This window comes from Carassius auratus, chromosome 9 (assembly GCF_003368295.1).
Source record: "Carassius auratus strain Wakin chromosome 9, ASM336829v1, whole genome shotgun sequence".
Classification (NCBI taxonomy): Eukaryota; Metazoa; Chordata; class Actinopteri; order Cypriniformes; family Cyprinidae; genus Carassius; species Carassius auratus.
The window spans coordinates 36,474,588-36,498,430 of record NC_039251.1 but is presented as its reverse complement, the minus strand read 5'-3'; the positions used below and the strand labels follow the sequence as shown (position 1 = coordinate 36,498,430).

Genomic DNA, 23,843 nt, shown 5'->3' with positions numbered 1-23,843 from the left:
TGGGTTTAAATAAATGATGCTCTTGGGCACAATAAGCAAGATAAAGATATAGTTCAATCTATATCATCCACGCCATTTAAAAATACAAAAAAAATCTATATATTTTGGTGTGTCTATGATAGGAGCCCTTTTTGAAAAGGGGTGCAAATGTGTAACCCAGGGGTATGCCGTAAAAGGGAAACTGTGATGAATCCAATCATTAAATAAAGCAAAATGACAGGGAACAAAAAAAAATAGCGAATTATAAGTCATTATCTCAGATTAATTAGAGCATATAATGTGTGTGATTAATTAATAGAATTAATTAGTAGATATTACTACTTCAAAACGTCTGTCTGATGTCATTAATGCACATTCTATATTGTTGATACAACATAGTAAAAATGGTGGAGATCAGACTATGTTCAGGAGACAGTTGTGTGCTAGCTAGTTATACATTGTTCTATGCTGGTTAAGCATGCAGCTAGTTAAACTGCGCTGTACTGGAAATATACACATGGTCTCTACATATGGCTTGATAATTACTACAATGTCCTTCTATACTCTTAAGTTATGAACCAAAGCAAGAACTGCAAAAAAAAATCACATACACTAAATTACTTATTTGGCTTAAAAAAGGTAGAAACTCTGAGGAAGCACTGGCACATTCAAACCCTAAACCTGAATTTGGTCATTGTGAACTGCTGCCTTGGCAGACACCACTAACTATTTTGACAGATAGTAGATCTAAACCTTACTGAACTTGGTTACTAATAGTAACAATGTAAAACTTTCATAAGGGCACTGAATCATTTCTAACCCTATATCTAAAGTGACACGGATCAGGTTGTTTGAAGCTGGCTCTGACAGCTTCTTTGTCTTTCTCTCCATTCTTAAACACTACAGTTAGTTCTTACTGGCAGTCAGCCGTATGGTTTACTGTGCCAAAGCTCCCGGTGAGTTCATTAATATACCAGCTGTGCTCCACTCCAGCACAATCCCCCAAATACACACAGTATTCACACATCTGAGTAAAAAATAAAGGCTGGGTGCTCCATGCCAGTGACTCAGTCCGACTCAACCATCAATGATTACACTAGTGACAGCCAGAGTGCTCTTATAGTTGAGTGAGGATTTTCCACCCAGAGCGCTGGTCATTTTCTTTGCTTCTCTAAAGAAGAGCGAATCAGGAGTGAAACAGCACCTCACAGAAAGCCTTCTCCAGCGGTCCATGTTCCACAATCACACACTTGTTTTTGGTAGGAAACCAGCTGCATGTTACTTATCTGTAAGACATTTTCCCCTCAGGATTTCAACAAGAGGGTCTTTCTCTCTCTCTCTTAGAATGGATAGTTTTTCCAGATGTTTCCAGAAAGCAGAAATATATGAGGGTTTTGGAAGAGTTTGTCAATGGGGAGCGCATTTCTCTCTCTAGACAGACATGAGGAGGGTGATATCATTGCAAACCATCTCAAACACATCTCAGAGTTTTATAACGCCCTGAGAGAAGGAGCAGGGATTTACAGCCCTCTGCACACATCAGTCCACCTGCGTAGAGCCTTCATGTCTCATTTAGAGCTAATGCATAGTAATACCTGCATGATTTGTTGATTGACTCTTGTGCTTTGGAAGCACTGAGAAAATTTTGTAACTGTCAGTACAAATTGCAGCATATTTAGACACAAAAATTGCCCACTTACACATCTAAGCAACATGCAGTTGTAAATCCCCTGATAAAAAAAAATAAATAAATAAATACATAAAATAAAACATTCAATATGCTGGTTTGTTTTGGAGCATGTCAGCTGGTTTGAGCTGCTTATTTACATTTATTCATTTAGCAGACACTTTTATCCAAAGCGACTTACAAATGAGAATAATGGAAGCAATCAAAATCAACAAAAGAGAAATGATATGTAAGTGCTATGACAAGTCTCAGTTAGTAAATGCAAGAACAAAAGGAGCAAGTTCTAAGCTGGTTATAAGGTTATAAGCTGGTCATGTGCTGGTCCTAAGTTGGTCCTAAGCAACTTGCTCCTTGTTAGGACCAGCTCAGGTCCAGCTTAAACCAGCTGCTATTCTTCAAAACATTACAATTCCTACAATTAGCCATTGATTCATCAAAATGTAAAGTAGCTTTGAATTGCCAAGAGGATATGTTGGTTGATACTGTCTTGGAGTTAGAATGCAAAAAGTATTACACCTTAAACAACAGTTAGAGACACCAAGTTGTACTGTAGTTGTATGTAACAGAAGTGGCTCTGGGCACTTGATTGGCCGGTGTATTTTACAATGTGAAAAGATATTACTACCCCTCTCTGTAACGAAAAAACAAACAGAAAAAAACTGCATTTCAGTCTCATGATGTTCACTTCATGATATCCATGAGATTCGTCAAACCACACTGAATCTCAGGACTGGGTTTGAATGCACTTCACAGAATATATAACTGGAGTCACGGAAATAATGTTTTGTAAACATCATAATTGTTGGAAATTTGAAAAACTCACTCCTGACAGCACGTTTTTCTGTTTTCTGGGATTTTATAAACACAGGCTGTTTATAGTTTCAGTGTGCTGCTGAAGAGTGCCAAGAAATAGTCATCCATGTCCACATACAGTACATGCTCGCACACTGCTACGGTCATTGTTTATCGTCTTCAGCTGAGCGGGCGTTGACCCTAGAAAAACATATGCACAACCATGCCAGCTCAGCACACTGAAGCCACAATGCTTTACATTAAAACATGCTTACTCTGCTACCTTGGTTAGCTGGTCTTCCAAACTGGTCTGGCACTTGTCAGCTTGGCCAGGCTGAGAAACCAGCTGGACCATCGTAAACCAGCCACAGGTTCTGTGTGGTTCTGTCCCCTGCACAAAAACTCTTCCCCTTATTACATATAAAGATATACTTAAGTGAGTAAAAAAGCACTGTAAATTTAGTTAATTGCATATAATATAAAACATTTTCATTGAATTGCTGTTAACATACAAATATGTGGCAAAAAACATTCTATTTGCTTGGCATATTATTTTATTATTTTTAAGTACTCTTTCTGAAAGTATGCTAAAGTACTTCTTTTTCAGGAGCAGCCACTGATTGGAGCTCTCTGTCACAGACATCCTCCATCAAGCATCACTGTGTTTATATCTCTCTGTCCACTCGCCTCTCTCCCAGTGAAATATAACGCTCTAAATGCATTAGCCAAGCAGCTCTTCTTGCATCAGACAGTCTGTTCGCCTTAGCTGGCTTACCCTACACTTTCATGCTTGTGTGTGAGTCCGTGTGTGTGTGTGTGTGTGTGAGAGTGAGTCCGTGTGTGTGTGTGCTGAACACAGCAGTCTCCTGCCCTGCAGTGCTGAACTCCTCACAATTTCATCTCAACAACAGAGCACTTGAACACTACTGTAGCTGAAAGAACACAACTAGTCTGCATTGCACTGCAGGGTGAAGAAATTACCATATGTAAAATCAGAGAAATAGCATTTTTACATGTTCTTAAGAAGATGAGAGGGTTGCTAAGAGTTCCAGCACATTGGTACGGAGTCATAAAGTGGTCTGAATGGTTTTAAAGTTGGCATGAAATAAAAATCTAGCTTTTTAAAAGCATGTTATTTATGGTGAAAAAATTGATTGAAAATTGATCAATTTTCAGATGAAGTGAGAGACTGGTGACATATGCTCAGATCATGTAGTCTGCTTAAACACTGCCCCTTTCTTATATCAACAGCAAGGTGTTGTGGTTGGTTACTACACACTTAAAACTATGGTTTCTTTATTGACATTGATGGTTTTGTGAAGAACATCCATTGCACAAAAGGTTCTTCATAGCGGGTGGTGAGAGTGTTGAGGATTTCCAGAACATAATGTATTTTTTTAATAATGTTTTTTTTTTTTAACTGTTCACATAAAGTTTCTTGGGGAAACTAAAATGGTTCACGTATTGACTACACAAACACCCATTTGCAAACTTATTTACAAACTGTATGTCTGATCACTGATGATTTGAGGAGCCCTTTATGTCTATATCATAAATGGGTCAACATTATATCAATCACAGTTCAAATTCAAGCACGGTATATCTAAGCAAATGCCACTAATGGCTGACTGCAAGCGACTCTCTTGTTCTCCTTGTCTCTGTCTCTGAAATCATCTCTCTCTCAGTTAGCAGTAGATTAAATATGCATGAGTACTCTCTGGTTCCCTGCATGAATCCTCGTGGAGCCTGTGGGCATGTGAGCGTGTGCATTCTGCCTAGGTGAGGTTAGCTCATGGCACCCCCCACCCGGTGAAAACAATAAAGAAGGAATCATGTTCTTTCCAATGGAACTGTTTCAATAGGTCAGGTATTTTCATTTCCTCTTTCTATCAGAGCTGTGCAACCTTCAGAGAAACCTGCCAGACACAGACATCCATAAGAAAGAAACATCTCACATGAGATCTCAACTGCTTCAACTAGACATGAAGATTTAATGAATGGAGGCCTTTTGATTCAATTCTACTCTTTCTCAGACTTTCTCATAATCTCTTAATCCTAGTAACCAGCTCTCGTGTTTCAGAAGAGATCTCAACGCTGTCTCAAACTGAAATTTGGACATTATCAATCAAAGTTCCCTAATGAAAGCTAGAGATCTCAATAGGACCTATTCTCATGAAATTCTTCCAAGATCAAGTGATCTGAATGATCCTATTCATATTAATTGTATACTCTGACTATATGTCGACATTTGCCTCATTTGTGTCTGTTTATATTTTTACTGAAGGAGAAACATCTTAGACAAAGCGAATACCTAAAGAACGGAGCACATAACATATCTGTGTCTGTTCAAATTAAAATGTTTGAATGGTTTTCATATGTCTGATAGATGCTAGATCAACTTATGAGAAGCTTATGGTGGAGAGTGGGGAGAAAAAATGCATTTCACACATCATTTGACTGCACATATGTTTGGAGTAGATCTGCGGGACTGTGCTTCTTTTCAAGATCAATGGGGAGCAACTGAGAAGCAGTTTCAAAAGCCTGGGTGTCTCATTTCATTAAACAACATAAATCATGAAAGCGTGGAGATGTTCTCAAACTTCTCTGTTATAAAGTTGATTGACTACAGATTAATCGAAACGTCAAATCCAGCAGAAACAGCTAGAGCAGGTGTTCTGATGAAGTGTAAAATGCATCCAAAATAGACTCTACTTTTTCCACCTGAACCCCTAGATAGTTTTCTGCATTTAAGTGATTTTGTTTTATTTAGCAGCAGATATATACTTTTTTTTTTAAATAAAGGTCCCAACTACAACTAAGGGTTCTACAGGACACATTTACATATCATAGCGAAAAAACAAGTTTCCTATAATTTCCACAGGAAATGTTTAATTTCCTAGCTTCAATCTAAGCACAAAGTCAAGGCTTTACACAGTTCAGACATCAAAAAGCTGATCTGAAGAGCATGCAATGCAACAACAACCCTTACACAGCCAAAAGTGTTTCTCGAGAAGAAGAGGGTCTTATCCATAAGAAAACCATAATCACAAATGAGATTTATTTAATATATCAGCAAAATTAGACTAAAATTGTTAGACTAGAATTGATATTTTTCACAAAGCAGGATTTGGACTGTATAGGGCTTTTCACACTGCATTTAACCCCAGTTTACTGTCGCTTTTAACCTTGGGTAAAGTGTTTTACCTTTGTAATTCAGAAGGGTGATTCATAACCTGGGGTTATGAAGCCCTGCTCTGGAGTGCATGCCTTAAAACTCAAACTTTGTACAGTCACAGAAACCCTTTGCACTGAAAAACAGCCAGCGTGTCAACATTTTTTCTCACTGATGCAAAAGCGCAACACAAGCTGGTTATTTAAACCACTCATGTGCTGCAGTCATCCAGTTATGGCTGTTGACGCCACAAATATGCAAATAACGTTAACCCACAGTTTAGGATGACTCAAGGGTTAACTATTTCAAATGTGTCAAAACTTTTGTCAGCACACATCACCTTGGGTCTGATTTATCGTTGAGCCTTTTAAAGGCCTGAAGGTGAGACATGTAGTTGAAATGTGCATGTGTAATAATCTGCCATCACACACTAGGAATAAGCAGAATTAGCTGTTGGAATGGCGAGTGGAGCATCTTTATCAGTGGAGCACAGATGCAGACTCACATGCCTCGAGGGAATAGTTGCCTCAATCCATCTAAAAGCCTCATTCAAAGCCGGGGATCAGCTAATGAGATCTGACTCCATTAGCCTGCAGTGCTAAGTGTCCGTCCACGCTTACGTAGCACAGGAGCAGACTGCGGAAATGGGGATCCCTCTCACTAAAGCCCAACTCCCTCAACGTCATATCATGACTCTATAATCCACTCAGATCTGCTCTCACTCGCGCTATACACCCACTGCCTCTAACCAGCCAATTAGCCATCTGCCACACTGTGTGTGTGTGTGTGTGTGTGTGTGTGTGTGTGTGTGTCTGTTGGGGTTAGGTGTTACTTATAGCTCTAGTTAAGAGAAAACTAAAAAAGATCAAATTGTCCCCAGAAGCAAATTAAAATATCTTGGACACACATCCTCATTTGGCAAACGTGTGTATGTCTGTGTAATTACTTAGCAATGTGTGTTTGATTCCTTAGCTATGGTTTGTGGACAAATGTGTCCCCAGATGTGAGTTTGGGGACGTCCTGATTTAGAAAAAAATGTGGGTGGGGTTTGTGTTCGGTTAGTCTGAAGTAATAATAGTGATCTTTATATAAAACAATTGAAGTCTAGAGTGTGTTAGCTAGACAAGAGTGTGTGTGTGAAAGAGAGAGATGGAGAGGTAAAGAGATTAAATGAATGGAAAATGCAAACTGGAAAACAGAGAAAACCACAAGAAATGAAAGGCAAAAGAGGTGATGTGGCAGACAGACAGACACATGCTGGCCGTCAGTGGAGTGTATTGTGTGTGTGTGTGTGTGTGTGTGTGTGTGTGTGTGCGTGTGTGTGTGTGTGTGTGTGTGTGCACGCTGATGCTGGAGCATCAGGCTCTATTGTTCTTCCTCACACTGAAGCCTAAGAGCGGGGCACAGACAGCATGGTGTGGGGGAAAGGGGGGTGTTCACACACACACACACACACTTTGGCAGGAAGCCAAGGCTTTTTCCAGCACCGGCTGTGCGTGTCTCTTGCTGTGTGTCAGTCTAATCAGGCTGAATCAGACTGTGGCATTGTAGGATTTTATCTACAGTTTCCAGCCTTGTCTCATGCACACATGAACACATATAGAAGCATTCAAGCAAAGCATGTATATTACAACTGATGTTTGAATTGTTATCTTTCTCTCTCAAAGATTATAATAAAAATATAAATGAAATACACTTGAAGAGAGTATATGTTCATGACAATGTTTCTTAAAATACTTAAAAGTCCCTTTTGTAAATATGTTAAATTAAAATATATTTCAGTAATAGTAAATGCATTCAGTTACAAAGGTAAGCTGCAATATTGTTTTCAACAATGATAATAATGAAAACTGTTTCTTGACTTGATATGATTTATGAAGGATCATGTGGCAATGAAAACTAACAGCTGATCAAAATAAACCGTTCTTTTAAATTGTGATAATATTCCCAATATGACTTTGTTTTAACTGTTTTTTAACAATAAAAAAAAAAAAAAACATTGAGAATAAGAGACTTCTTTTGAAAACATAAAAAAAATTGCAATACACACTTTATTATAGGAATGTATATCACATTTCAAGAGAATTATGTTGCCACTCTTCCCTTGTATGTTTACAGCGAATAGCGGCATTATAACAGTGACTGGCCAACTGGCGAGTACGCTTTATTTACTTGCCAAAGCCAGTTTCCACTTTTCCCTTCTGACTTCACTGAGTGGAAACAGATCCAGATCTGCCAAAAACCAAACCAGGTCTGCACCATCAGTGCAGCATCACATTTAGAGGATAAAGGCTGATTCATGCTTTAAGACCAAATCAATTCTCATTAGCTCACCCTCATAACTAAGCTCTTGCACTATGCTCACACTATACAGAAATCCAATTCGATTTTTAAATCTAAATTTCCCAAATGTTTTGGACTGAACAGTTATTGTTTGAAAGTGACCTTTTTTGTGGTTTTCCAATAATCATTTTTACTTTAGTAAAAAGTACAACAACTGTTTGTCCATTGCTGCCACAGTCAAAACATTTTCCAGCTACTGGAACGTTTGGCCAAAAATTGCCAGTTATGCCAAAATGCTCATTTGCAACCCATTCTCACTCCAAAGGCGTCAAAAATCGAAGCATGGTCAAGCGCCCCTAGCGTCACTTTTATGACGCCAAATGTGCCTCTCGGCGTCGACTATCGAAGCACTACGACCTTCACTGCTTTCAGTGGGAAACTTTTGGCGTCAGAATTCGACACGAGGACATGAGATGTTTATCGCTTTGAAATCACGTTCAAGAAGTCTCATTCAGCACACATCGCGCGATACTTGCTATCAGTTCCACAGTTTGGGTGAGTAGTCGTATATACGCTCTTTTAATGCCTTTTATCAAATGTATTCTGTCTTCTTTATTAATCAGATTAGTGCCATATGTTTAATCGCTGTATTATATCGGTCATCCGCGGCTGTCTTTGAGTTTCATTGCGTTTAAATAAATGAACACAGCTGCTAATTAGTGTGATTAAACTCTATCTGTCACGTGACGTGCCATAGACCTTCGATCCGTTTTATATTATTATTAATTTCAGGATCAATGATGTAAGTTGTATTTGTAGTAAAATCATGGTAATCACGACACAATAGTAATAAATGAAATGTGAAGTTAAAACACAGTAAATGGGACATTAGTAACTGTAACTGTAGTTTTACTATGATATATTAATAATCAATACAACAATACAATAATCACCAAACCAGCTATGTTTGTATCACTGTAATGTTAGTGTTTTTATGTGCTTTTATATGACAGATATCACAGTAATCATGTGTTCTGTACCATGCTTTTAATACCTTTTAATGTGAATCCAAAAAAAATAAAAATAAAAATAAAAAATAAATAAAACATGTATTTTTCCATCTTGCAGTTCATTCATATCAGTTTATATATATATATATATATATATATATATATATATATATATATATATATATATATATATATATATATATATTTATTTATTTTTATATATATATATATATATATATATATATATATATATATATATATATATATTTTGCTCACAGATCATTATTAACATTCTGTATATAATTCAATTTTATTTTCTCTCCCCTTTTTTATTATTTATATTTTTAGCTGAAAAGACGTAAAGGCAGTCAGCCCAGTGGTGTTTCTGGAGAGGGATTCCTTCAGAAATGGAGAAGACAGAAAGCTGCGGAGGCAGATATTTGCAGCAGTAAGTCTGTGATAGTTTGTCTCTTTTATCAAAAATTCCTGCTGTTATAATTTGTACAGCATTTGTTGTTTCTTAAACTGTTGCACTGTCCAAATACCCACACTTGCCATCTTTTCACTTGACCACTTGATTACTTATTTGAAGTCTTTCCTGTATTTGGCCTAGTGTTCGAGTGAGCATGATGACCACAAGTGTGTGTCGAACTTTTCATGACCTGATGACTGTGTTTCCCAATCCTGATCCTGGAGAACCCCAGCACTGCACGGTTTTGGCGTCTCTCTTATCTGCCTTGGAGTCTTCACTGATGAGCTGATGAGTTGAATCAGGTGTGTTTGATCAGGGAGACATCTCAAATGTGCAGTGTTGGGGTTCTCCAGGACCAGGATTGGGAGCCACTGCCTTATGGGACACTTATGTGTTTAAAGAGATTTTTAATATCTAATTATCAATATTTCACATACTGTACATTGGACAGCTTTCCATGACCTCTTGTGAGATCTCGGCAAAAAGTCTGACGATTTATTCCAAAACATGATGCATGATGGGATACACTAAGCTTTGTATAGCGCTCCAGAGCAGTATTGGAGAGGTTTAGTGTGTGTTAAGGACGCTGTGCTTTGGCATTATTAAGACCGGGGACAGTCTTGTGCACACACTGTCACGTACACACACTCTCAAGTGGCCAAGACTGCAAGTGTGGGTATCTGGACAGGGTCAAAGTCTTAAAAATGATCCCTAAACACATCACAGTCTTAATAATCCAGTTTAACACTTGTATGATATTGTACAAGCCCCAGGACTGTCTCATCTGACACTATCAAAGAATTCATATGACTATAGCTTGTTATTAATTACTTGCTTTCAATAATGGATTCATTTAACATTTAATTATACAGCATCTTTACAGAGGTGTAATGTACAAGCTGCACGTAATTAATAATATGTCCTTCCTTCTGTCTTACAGGATTTTTTCCAGATAATGCTGTTCTTCTTTTTCAGGTCTAAAATATCGAGCTCAACAGCTATTTTAAGAGCCAACCCTCACAAACCTTCCTAAAACCTAAAAGAGCTATTACTGAGTCTCAGCGAATCTTGCCATGATCAGCTCTTCCCAGGTACATTTGTTTACTCCAAAAATGCTCTGGTCTGAATCTTACTTTAAATTAACTTAATTATGTTTAATGAGCAATATTAATTGCACAGAGAGTAAGTAGAGATTATCTTGTTTCACAGAAGAGAAGGAAGACCAAGGATATGATTTGCTCAGGATGAGGAATGAAGATGGCCATCTTGAGCTCAAACAAACAGAAGTCCTCTGGTATGTGTGTGTTGAAGCAATGTTATACAACATTTTATGATGATCTCTCACAGAACTGGTCATGTCAGCCTTGATTACTATTACAATTACAGCATGTTAGCAAAGTGTGACTGGACATTTTTAATATTATGTTTTTAAAAACACACCACCTGTTTTATTAGCAGACAAGTGTCATGAAATTGGTTTAGTTGATATAAACACCAATTGACATTATTTCATTGTTTTGTAAATGTTATGTTATTAATTGTGAATTGATAGTTGATTGGTTTGAAGCCAGGCATTACACTGCACAGACTAAAACACATTTGTGAGAGAAGTCAGGAACTTTGGAGAAAGATTCTAGAGGAAAAAAACACATTTACTGCAACAACAGATGAATTCTAGAGTCTCTGAGAACTACACATGCTAATGTCTCATGAGCAAGACCTTTGCTTCTGTAACTTTTTCTTAATTCTTGCAGAATGACATATTTATTGCAGTATTTTTATTTGTACAGATGATCTTATCAGCCAAATGAGGGGTTTTGACCAAGTGATGCTCTTGAAAGGAGTGAAAGAAGAGGATGTGGTAAATTGTCTTCAGAGAAAAGCTTCTCAAAAGATCTTAAAACAGCTTGAAGAATGGTAAGTGTACAGTACTACAAGGGTCATAGTTACTCACCCTGCTAAAACCACACAGAACATAAGCTGCGCTCTCTGTCCATTAAACAACTTCTTCTGCATTGTTTGTTTCACTTTGACCAGGTCTGGGATCTTAGGACTGAGAGATCATCTGGCTGAGAACAAGCTACACCTCATCAGTGCTGGACATCAACCACAAACTGTTTCCAGACACGAGAGAAGAAGATCACGATGGGGAGATGAAACCAGTTTAGATGTGATGATGGGAATCATTATTTTCTGAAACAGTATCACATGTCTTATATGTATCACATGATCTGTATCACAGTTGACTGGATGGGACTGTGTGACTTTTAAGGACATTTCATCACTCATCTGTGTGAACTGATTTATATATGAGGTTAATGTATCTTTGATGATAATTATTTTCATTGAATCTTATTTGTCTTGATGCTACTTTATCAACTTTATAGTCTATGCTTCAATAAAATGAAAATGGTGAATATTGTGTTCTGAAGATTCTTGGTAAATACATAATTTTACTAGATAGGCTCATATGTGTTTATTTTAGACTTGGAAAAACGACATATTAATTATTGGGATTATTTTTTTATTTAAGACATGAACATTTTTGATCGGATTAATAACATCTGGGACATCAGTACACCAGAAAGTAATTTTTTTATATTTTAGTAACAAATATGCACATTTTTTGTGAAATACAGGGAGTTACAAGATTAATTATTCTGCATTACAAGATGGTGCCATGGGCTTTATTGTTACAAGCACTTGACGGATAACTGAGAATGTAGCAGGAATGATCAACGTGGATCTTGTACTGCATTAAAACCAAGAGCACGCACATTACTGATGTCCAGCACCTGAGGAGCAAGATACGGGGGTGAGGAGGACATTTTTACACTGATTTCGGCTAATTAGTTATATATAATGCTAATATATATATATATATATATATATATATATATATATATATATAAATTAATATTCTTAGCACTGCATGAATTTGTCCTTGTGTAATAGTGAAGTATCACAATGTGTATACATTGTCCTTGATTACTGCTTTACAGTGGGGAATAGATAATGGCAAGTTGTTGCAGGTTCATCCATTATATTTCTTGCCATTTACTTCAAAAATCAAAGAAATAATCTATTATTTTCATTATTAAATCATTTCTTTATAATTTTTCCATGTTTCATCAGATGGCCTCACAATGTCCTGTCAAAAGGTATAATAGCCATGATGAATAGAATAGAAAACAGAGGACTGTGAAAACTGTCAGATATAAATGTGACTCAGCTCAGTTTGTTGTTCATGATGAGGAGAATACATATATGTAGGTTTTACTGCCCTGCTACCCCCAGGGGCCCAGTAGCACCCCCCGGAAGAGCCCAAAACTGTACATTTCAAATGGCTGTAAATCAGAGTCCAATTAACATATCAAAGAGAAAATGGGCAGGATTATTACTTATGCTATGCTGATAAAATAATGTTGAGCTCAGTTTTCAGAAATAAGTGGAAAGCTGGCATAAAAGCATTTTAAATATTGCTCACTGTAAAATACCACATTTCAGCCTGCCTCTCAAATATATCATAGAGGTTTGCACAATAAACATATTTAGATATCCAGTTTACCTTAAAATAAATAATTTATTTAGTTTCGTTAATAAAAAGTTTTAAACTACATTACCCACAAGCCTCCGTCGTTCTGTCTATAGAAAGGCAACACTAGGGGGCTGTTTTTGTAGTTCATTGAAGTTATGCTTAGGGTTAGGATTAGGATCTCGCTAAAGATGTCATTTTTCTCAAGATAGCAACACTTCATTGTTGACTTAATATATTACTAATGTGATGATAGCAGCAAAACATACTTTTTAACATGATGCGCTGTTTAATATGGGTTAAAAGATAGTCCAACCACATACTGTCCTGAAAAGTCATAGCCAATGACATCTAAGCTGAGCAGCAGCGTCACACTTCCTTATCCATGTATGACAGATGTCTTTCGTTTTTCGGCTGAAGGGATAGATTCGGTTAACAATAGATTAAGCTTGCTACTTATTAGATTCTGTTTTATTAACGTCTTCACCTTCCTCCGTTGTTCAGCTTGACAAAAATTGGGCAATATTGATGTGCACATGCCCAGCAGTCGCAGTTGTATCCAACAGATAGATTCCTCTCATTAAATATAAGACACATTTTTAAGATTTGTATATTTTTTTTTTGACCAAAGACAAATATATTTACTAATCAAATGACGTGCTTCTAAAATTTACATTGTATATTACATTGTGTTTTAAAGTTAAAATTGTTCACATTTGTGTTTCTGTGATTTACCATTCTCTACCATTTGAACCCTAGGAATAAAAACAGAAATTATAAATTAATGAATGAATGAATGAACAAATAAATACATAAAGCATAATAAACATGCATATTTTTGTAAGGATCTTCCATTATTTATTGATATGTCAAACTCATTTAAAGACAACATGCCCAAATTACTACACTGCATCCTCTGTCACCAAGCTCGTTTTTGCCACCATAAAGAATAAAAAGGCAGTTATGTTGTAAACATTAACTATTTTCAGTATGCAAATGAAAATGCTTTTATTAAAAAACAAAACAGTAAATACAGTATGTCTTTCAGAGAACACTGGAAAAAGATCAATTTTATTAAAAAAATTAAATTGACCAAAATGTTATACAACACAATGTAAATGTTTCAAACTCACAAAAAACACCATGAAGACATGCATGTCAAGTGTGCAATATCATCTATAAAACTCAATCAGCACAGCATCAAATAAACACTGATTGTCTGAACAATGGAAGACAGAGAAAGTGTTCAGGAAAACAAACACCTGCTAGCTTTGACAATAACATCATGAATTCACTTCATGACTGGAGCTAGGGGATGACTGTGTATGAATATCTCCTTTACTAAAACTCTTAATTAAAGTCTAAAAAGTTCACTGTATGAAGCTTGAAAAAGAGAACAAAATGCTTTATCAATACGAAAAATACTATTTTTAACTATTGTTTTCATCACTGGTTCTGTAATGTATTCATTATGAGCTTATAAATAAAACAAAGTTACATCTTCTGCAAAAATCAAACCACTGCAAAGTCTAATCACTGATCCAGGGACCATATCTGTGTGTGTGGGGGATAAAGAGTTAACGAGGTGAGTCCTTGTGTATGATGGAGCTACAGCGTTATCCTCAAACAATCCTGTAAAACAGAAATATTACATTACATTCAACTTATACATTACACTGTGTTTTGTTTAGACCATAAAAGCAGCCTCTGTAAAGATGCTGTAAAATTAAATGTTAAATGAATCCATTATTGAAAGCAAGTAATTAATAACAAGCTATAGTCATATGAATTCTTTTGATAGTGTCAGATGAGACCGTCCTGGGGCTTGTACAATATCATACAAGTGTTAAACTGGATTATTAAGACTGTGATGTGTTTAGTACAGTATGTGAAATATTGATAATTAGATATTAAAAATCTCTTTAAACACATAAGTGTCCCATAAGGCAGTGGCTCCCAATCCTGGTCCTGGAGAACCCCAACACTGCACATTTGAGATGTCTCCCTGATCAAACACACCTGATTCAACTCATCAGCTCATCAGTGAAGACTCCAAGGCAGATAAGAGAGACACCAAAACCGTGCAGTGCTGGGGTTCTCCAGGATCAGGATTGGGAAACACAGTCATCAGGTCATGAAAAGTTCGACACACACACTCGTGGTCATCATGCTCACTCGAACACTAGGCCAAATACAGGAAAGACTTCAAATAAGTAATCAAGTGGTCAAGTGAAAAGATGGCAAGTGTGGGTATTTGGACAGTGCAACAGTTTAAGAAACAACAAATGCTGTACAAATTATAACAGCAGGAATTTTTGATAAAAGAGACAAACTATCACAGACTTACTGCTGCAAATATCTGCCTCCGCAGCTTTCTGTCTTCTCCATTTCTGAAGGAATCCCTCTCCAGAAACACCACTGGGCTGACTGCCTTTACGTCTTTTCAGCTAAAAATATAAATAATAAAAAAGGGGAGAGAAAATAAAATTGAATTATATACAGAATGTTAATAATGATCTGTGAGCAAAATATATATATATATATATATATATATATATATATATATATATATATATATATATATATATATAAACTGATATGAATGAACTGCAAGATGGAAAAATACATGTTTTATTATTTATTTTTAATTTGATTTTTCACATTTCACATTAAAAGGTATTAAAAGCATGGTACAGAACACATGATTACTGTGATATCTGTCATATAAAAGCACATAAAAACACTAACATTACAGTGATACAAACATAGCTGGTTTGGTGATTATTGTATTGTTGTATTGATTATTAATATATCAAAGTAAAACTACAGTTACAGTTACTAATGTCCCATTTACTGTTTTAACTTCACATTTCATTTATTACTATTGTGTCGTGATTACCATGATTTTACTACAAATACAACTTACATCATTGATCCTGAAATTAATAATAATATAAAACGGATCGAAGGTCTATGGCACGTCACGTGACAGATAGAGTTTAATCACACTAATTAGCAGCTGTGTTCATTTATTTAAACGCAATGAAACTCAAAGACAGCCGCGGATGACCGATATAATACAGCGATTAAACATATGGCACTAATCTGATTAATAAAGAAGACAGAATACATTTGATAAAAGGCATTAAAAGAGCGTATATACGACTACTCACCCAAACTGTGGAACTGATAGCAAGTATCGCGCGATGTATGCTGAATGAGACTTCTTGAACGTGATTTCATAGCGATAAACATCTCATGTCCTCGTGTCGAATTCTGACGCCAAAAGTTTCCCACTGAAAGCAATGAAGGTCGTAGTGCTTCGATAGTCGACGCCGAGAGGCACATTTGGCGTCATAAAAGTGACGCTAGGGGCGCTTGACCATGCTTCGGTTTTTGACGCCTTTGGAGTGAGAATGGGTTGTCATTTGTTGCAGAAGGTTATCAAAGGTCTCACCACAAATCAAGTTTTGACTGTCTGCACTGATGAAATCAGATCATTTGTTCAGATATAGTCAATAACCAGTTGCCTTAGTTATGACATAAGCGTCAGTACAATGTCAAGAGATGTGATATAAACTAGAGAGGCACATCAGGCAACATAAGCATCTGTATTTAAACATGCATGCATGCTTATATGAACTCAATCTCAATTCATTACACAGTCAAAGCTACATGTGAGTGTAAAAGAATGAAATGAGGCACTAATGTACTTTAACTATGATGTTACAGTTTGGACCATCTGTTTACTTCCAAAAATCCAGAAATCTATTTTTTAATTGGATTCCAAACCACATACAGCAAAAAGTATGTGAGTTGGAAACGCCAATAAATTTTTGCCTGCTGAACAAAGCCATCATTAAACCCTGTCAAAAACAATGCAGCACTTCTGGACTGGATTATTAAATAATCTTCTTCATGGCCCTTAAAGCCTGGCCTACCTCCAACCAATGTATTAATCAGGTGATTGATTATGTAATTAATTAATAAACGCTTTAGAGGGGACACAAAGCTTCACAACGAAAATCCTTTCATCAGTGCATGATTCGCCTCATCTGATGTTGTGAGGCAGTTTCACACAGTCACTTAATAAGCAGTGCTAAAGAGGACTTCAGAAGGAAGTACATGCTCATAACAGGAAGAATGATAAAGGAGGGGTCTAAACATGACAATCAACACAGTTGAGAGGAGAGAGGTCGTTCTCTAATTTCTCAGCAGCTAACCTCTTCATACCAAGAATAGCAACCAATTTAAATCAGTACCACAAAATAGAATGTTCATTTGGTTGTAATATATTCCAATATAAAGTATATTCTTTTAAATTTATTTCCATGATAAAAACTCTGTTTAAAAGTGTGCTTATTTTTCACAAGGGCACATAATCCTGTGCTTGTATAGAGGTTAATCTAACCAGAAATACTGAATACATGTTGCTGAAGGTATAAAACCCTCTTCAGATCGCTGAATGTGGTGCTTGTGAATGGATTACTGTTCACTCAGCCACGTAACGTCTTTTCTTTAGGAGGGCAAACACCCACTACAACTGGATGTGGCAAGAAGGGGGAGGATTTAAGGTCCCATTCACTCGGTCCTCTCTTCCTCCATTATATCCTCCTGTCTTTTTGTTGGCCCCAGGGGCACGGGCTGCCAGGATGTATCTGTATATCCATAGGCTGTGTTCTGCAGGCAGATGTCCTCCCCTCCACTGGGTAAAACCACAGTAAAAAACCCTCTGCTCTTTGAAACCTCACCAAGACCTCCAAACATCTGCTGATCATTGGTACTGGAGATCTCAAAACCAATGCTCTACGCAACTCAACGATGTCTTTATGATCAGGCTTAAAAATAGCCTGCTTTGTTCTTTACTTGCTCTAGGTGAGAAAAAGCCTATTTTATATTGCTATGGAACTAGAGATGTAACAGTTAACCCCGGAGGAGTTGTAAATCGATAAATAAATGATGTAAAAATCGGTTGAGATGCCAAACAATCACAATTCAGTCAGGTGTAGGAGTTTATACGAATGTATGTCTGAGGGGAACTTACTGTCTTTAGAAAAGTTTAGATGGTATTTTTTATTTTCCTCTTGCCTCTGTATAAAGCATATTAAAGTTCATAAGTGCAGCGCTGCTTTGTTTACAGCGGTAATATATATGTACATTTTTTTTTTTTAATTTTTTTGTATACTGTGGTTTCACAAAACTGAAATTTTAATCTAATTTAGATTAAAAACTGCTCTTGTTGCATCATACAGCATCTTTGTTTGGATCATGAATAAAATGCAGTGGTTGCTTTTAATTTTAAATAGAAAGAGCACAGAAAAAAAAAAACTTATTTTGTTTATATGAAGATATTTAATTCATATGTGTTACTTATTTATTTGACTTGGGGCTTGTTTTAAAATTCAAATTTGTTATTTATATTTACATTTTATTTACATTTTGATATTTAGTAGACACTTTTATCCAAAGCGACTTACAAATGAGGACAAAAGAAGCAATCAAAACCAACAAAAGAGCAATGATAAGCAAGTGCTATATTAGTATATTATTATAGCGTTATATTTCAATTTCACAAAGAAACATGCAGTAGTTTGTCCAAGCAATAATAAAATGATACATTTAATCTCTAATTTGTCTTAAATCTCATTTTGTTAAAAAAATAATTGTGAATCTGAACCATTGTGCAACAGACATGAGCGATATTTAAATCGTGCAGCTAGTCGAGGAAGTTTGCTATTACTTTGTGATTGGTTTTACATACAAAGCAGATGAAATAATAATCCCACTAACATTGATGGAGGGACGCCAGAATATCCAACACATCTCATGGCAATTTGTAACTATTTTACATTTTGGTGAATTGGTGGCTAGTTTACACCCCAGTCGTGGTTATTTTTAGGGGTGGACCCTCATGCCTTATGTTTTTCGTACGATTCACATTGCACAAATTCTTACAACTTTGGTGCCTCATAAAATAGCTATGTTTTCCCATGAATTAGGGATGGAATATTATAGAGACTTTGTTGTGGTCACCTTGAACACACTATCAACCACAAAACAACACCCTGGCAGCGCTTTATTATGGCAGCAAGCTCTGCAAAACCATGAAAGGGAACCTTCAGATTATGAACAAATCTGTTTCAATCTCTCAACATTTCCACACTCCCAACGTCCGTGGGTTCCAACTATTATTCTTTCTGTAGTTTGCGGGTTTTCTCTGAAACTCTTTGTTATTTATCAGCCTGTTCTTGAAGATATGACCTTCAGCTCTAAAACTGAGCTACTTCACACACTTCCTCCAAAGAACCTCACCTTGAACCAAGCTCACATTCAGAAGGCATGCAGCACAGTTGTGTAGATGAGGTAACAAATGGAAAAAAGTTTGTGATTTGTGTTATGCAGTGTGTGTAGATGTGTTTTCTGCTTGTGTGTGTGTGTGTGTGTAAGAGAGAGAGAGAGTGATTGTAGTGTACCAGAATCCTGACCTATAGCCCGCTGTGTAAAGCTGCAGGGTTTATGCATCACTCCTCAGCAGGGGTCTTACAGCCTGGACCACTTACTTTAACATTAGCATTTCTCCCAGCCATTTCCTCTCTGTAAACTCCAGAAACACTGCACACGATACAAGCTCTTGCCTCTATTCTGACCCCGTACGTCAAGGACTGTTGTGACATCATTGCTAATATATGACAACTGCACTCAACTCAGCATACACATTATAAATATTTATGTTCACATTGCAAAGACAATAAGAGCAACATAAATGACTGAAATACACATTACCGGGAATTTGCTTGTTACAAATAGGCATGTGGCAACAATTACAGAATCGCCAGACCTAAAATCTGTAAACTCCTGACTTCATTGACTAATCTTTAAAAGACCAAGAGCTCATAGAAGAGACTGATTTTTAAGCAATTTAGCTATAAAAGCCTCTCTTAAACTGGGGTAAAGCACGCATCCCAGCAACAACTCTGTGGCACTTTCAACACTCACAAGCAATGAGCTTTTAGATAAATGACACCAATTAAACACAGGTGTTTTTGTTATTAGCGCCTTCCCAATCACTGTCCCATGAGCCCAGCATGAAGCCCAGTTAAATACACAAAAGTGACAGTGATTTGACACTTAGACAGACTTAATATATGGCAACGAACCAGCTATGTCGCCTACTACAGAATACAAACTGATAAACACAATCCTGAGAAATAATGCATGAGAAGTTATCTGTCAGTGCTGTTCAGGAGATATGGGCTGGGCTGGGCTTTCAGAGCAATGGAGCTGTCAATCCCAACAGGACAACAGTAAAGCTCAGAATCCTCAAACCATGATTTATACCATTAGTTTCAATTTAGTCTTTTTCTTCAACCTCATTTTGAGTTCATTAAAGGTCTATCTAATTCTCAATGAGGTTTCAATTTAGTGTTCTCCACAAACACAGCTACAGCCAAAAAAGCGCCAAATAAACGAAATACAAATGGAATAATTAACAATAAATGTAATAAAATATGACTAAATATCTATGAAAATAAAAACAATGAGCACTTGGTAAATCCAAGAGGAATAGCCGACATTGCGAAGGTAACTGGGAGTTAACCATCATGAAGAAGGGATGATAAATAAAACAAGAGCTCACGGTCTCTCCATCTCTCCTCTCATCTACCTGTTTTGAAGAAGGCATCCGTGTCTGAATCATTGGGTCCGTCCTCCGCCGCTTCAGCAGAATTCATCTTTTCTCTTAGATCTCACAGTTCAAGATAACGGGGGATATATCCAGATTCAGCGCTCCATCATCTCTATATGTCTGTGTTTTGACGGCACAGCCCTCGATCAGAGCGACAAAGCGCAGCTCCGCATCGCCTTCTATTGTCTCCAGATGCGCCTCTCCTCCTCCGATCGCTCTTTAGGATTCTTGTGAGTCGGTTCTTTTGAACTGGTTCTTCAATCGGACTGATCGCTTCTTTAGCGAATTGGTCTGATCCGGTCGGAGCGGTTCTCAAAAGCACCGAACTGTTGTTTCGGTCCTGTCCGACGCTGACTGAGTCAAGAGCTGCTGAACATGATCCTCATTGCTCGAGTTTTCGGATGTGTTGATTAATGGGGCGCAGAGTAAGTGAGTAGAGTTAAGAAACAACGTATCTCAGTGCTATTTTAAATTTGCAAAGAAGAGTAAATTAAACAGGACTTAATGGTAATCTCGATTAGTGTGAACTATAAAACGCATTTTTTTTTAAAAATGCTGTAGATGAATTAAGGCTAAAACAGCAGGCTAAAACACAATAAATAATTGCATTGCATATATTAAAGATTTCCAAATGTTAAATGCTACGGGTCGGGTGTGACGTAAATTACCTATAATGATGATGATGATTGTTATTATTTTTTGAATCTCTACATTGAATCTCTACATTTAAATGAACTGTTCAAAAGAACCGATTCGCGGAAACGAGTCGGATCAGCTCCACACAAAGCGGCGCGCGGTCTGAGTGTGTCAGACGGGACAGAGCGCGATCCTGACCGTCAAAGCGAATGATGTCATGAATCCTGAATAATGTGAAGCAAGGGCTTGTTGGTCACTCTTTTCCTCTCTTATAAATATTTTCTTTCAAAAGTTAATGAGATATTTTAGAAACATAAGCATTCTCGCTCAGATGGCCCCCCGGAGCGCCAGAGACTGTGTTTGCGGCTGTGGAGTGTAGGCTAGTTTTCCAACAATGGAGAGCAGAAGGGAAACGTGTGTGTGTGTGTGTGTGTGTGTGCACCCTCCCTCTGTATCACGCCCCCTTCACTCAAGCAATCTTCAGGCTATTGATGAATGTTCTATTAATGCTGAGAACATGTATTTTCATAATAAATAGGAAGCACGTGTGCATTTGAGCACATTTATCTCAGTAAATAGATTTAATATATTACTTCGTAAGCTATAGTAGCTGATAATGGGGAAACAGTTCAATTTGTTTTGAATAGATTTTGTTTGTTTCGTTCTTTAGAATTGATATATAAAATGCATTTCGTAAATGCATTTTAAAATAACGGTTTTATTATTTAGTGTTGGAAATTGTTTGTTTCTGAGAACATTTCAAACCAACTGGTTGTGGGGTCTCTGTAGAGGGGAGATTCTGATGATTTACTGCCCCCTGGCGACTGATACTAAACATCACAGTTGAAATCAATTGTTTTGGGTGGTTCAGAAACACTGTGCACCTTATTTGTAAATGTCTCCAAGCATCAAATCATTAACTAGAACGATATAAAGCTAGGTACAAAGACTAGGTAAAAACTACATGTGTCCCTGGAGCACAAAAGCAGTCATGAGTTTTACAGGTATTTTTGTAGCAATAGCCATAAATACAGTGAATAGGTCAAAATTATTGATTGTTCCTTTATGCCAAAAATCATTAGGATATGAAGTAAAGATCATGTTCCATGAAGATATTTTGTAAATGTAGTAATATGCATTGCTAGGACTTCATTTAGACAACTTTAAAGGTGATTTTCAGATTCCAGATTTTCAAATAGTTGTATCCTAAATATACATCAGTGAAAAGCATATTTATTCAGATGATGTATAAATCTCAGTTTTGAAAAAAAAAAAAATACCCTTATTCCAGTTAATGCCAGTTTGAACTGTACTAAAAGAAAGAAATAAACCCTTGTTTACTTCGTTTCTTCTTAATTCATTTAGTTTTTTTCATTTATGATTTTACCTATGATTAGGATTCTGCAATTTTTTTTTTTTTTATTGTGATATAACCACTTTTGTATTTAAAGTTGAGTAAATCTTATACAAAAAAAATAAATAAATAAAAATTACATTTCAGATCAATACTAGTAATTTCACGTGGATGTCTTATAAATTTCTCTTGCAAATCATTATATATATATTTTTTCATGACAGATAAATACATACATACATACATACATACATAATGGTTTTACAATAATTATATACAAAGTGTTTAAATATATATAAAATGTATCCTGTTTTTGATCAGGACCAAAATGGGAACCCGATGTGATTACTCAACAAACGTCTCGTCATTTTGCTTCCAGCTCTTCCTGTTACCATGGACACTTTTGGCAGTGTATTCTAGAGTGTGTGTGTGTGTGTGTGTGTGCGCGTGTGCCAGGAGATCTGTTGCTAGCTGACTCTAAGCGGGCACAATACCAGCTTCCTTCAGCCACCCAACAGGCCTCTGTAACTCAAACATTCAGCAGATGGTTTAGCTATATAAATGCCAGAATTATACACCACGTCACATACAAGACTCTATCTAGCTGAAATCTCTGACAAAATACTGCAGCATTCAAATAAAACGATAGTATCTGAATGATTTGCATTATGTTTTTTAAACCGAAGCTATTTCTTGAAGCAGGTGGACTTCTGAGAAAGCGAATCGAACTCTCTAGTGCGTATAAAAGGTTTTCTTCAGCACAGTTTTCACACCATAAACTCCAGTATTCGGGAAGGTTAAAGCGAGTGCTGACCCGCATCTGTTCGTTGTGAGAGATGAGCCATGCCGAACAGAAGCAATGACATGTTTATGGTCAGGTGTTGAGGAATGGCTCCCCGGGTGAGTTTACTGTTATTGGGTGAGATACTCAGAGAAGTGTTTCATCACAAACCTCTGTTCATTCTTTCTCTCATTCTCCCCTTGATACAGTTGTTTCTCATCATGTCCATCACAGCAGTCTTACCCTCTTTATTTAATAGTGTTGTAATTTCGATTCGATTCCCAGAGAATGAACTGATCAAACGTGAACCTTGAATGCATGTACTGTAAGTGGCTTTGGAGAACAAAGCTGTTAAAAAATACAGCGCAAGGGAAGAAATAGTTGAGGAATATCCTATATTGTAAAATATGTGGCCAGGTTTATTTCTGTCGATCATGTTACACTGCTACAAGATTTGA

General features: G+C 36.7%; 1 protein-coding gene across 2 annotated transcripts in view; it reads right to left on the bottom strand.

The window, feature by feature from the left end:
- The window catches only part of LOC113109162 (kalirin-like), a 200,650-nt gene extending 179,646 nt beyond the window's left edge, over positions 1-21,004 (bottom strand). For both annotated transcript variants that reach the window (XM_026272756.1, XM_026272757.1), the window contains exon 1: positions 20,594-21,004. In XM_026272756.1, the coding sequence (XP_026128541.1) occupies positions 20,594-20,660 (67 nt within the window). In that variant the 5' untranslated portion in view covers positions 20,661-21,004. The remainder of the gene's footprint in view (positions 1-20,593) is intronic.
- Between the last annotated feature and the right edge of the window lie 2,839 nt (positions 21,005-23,843).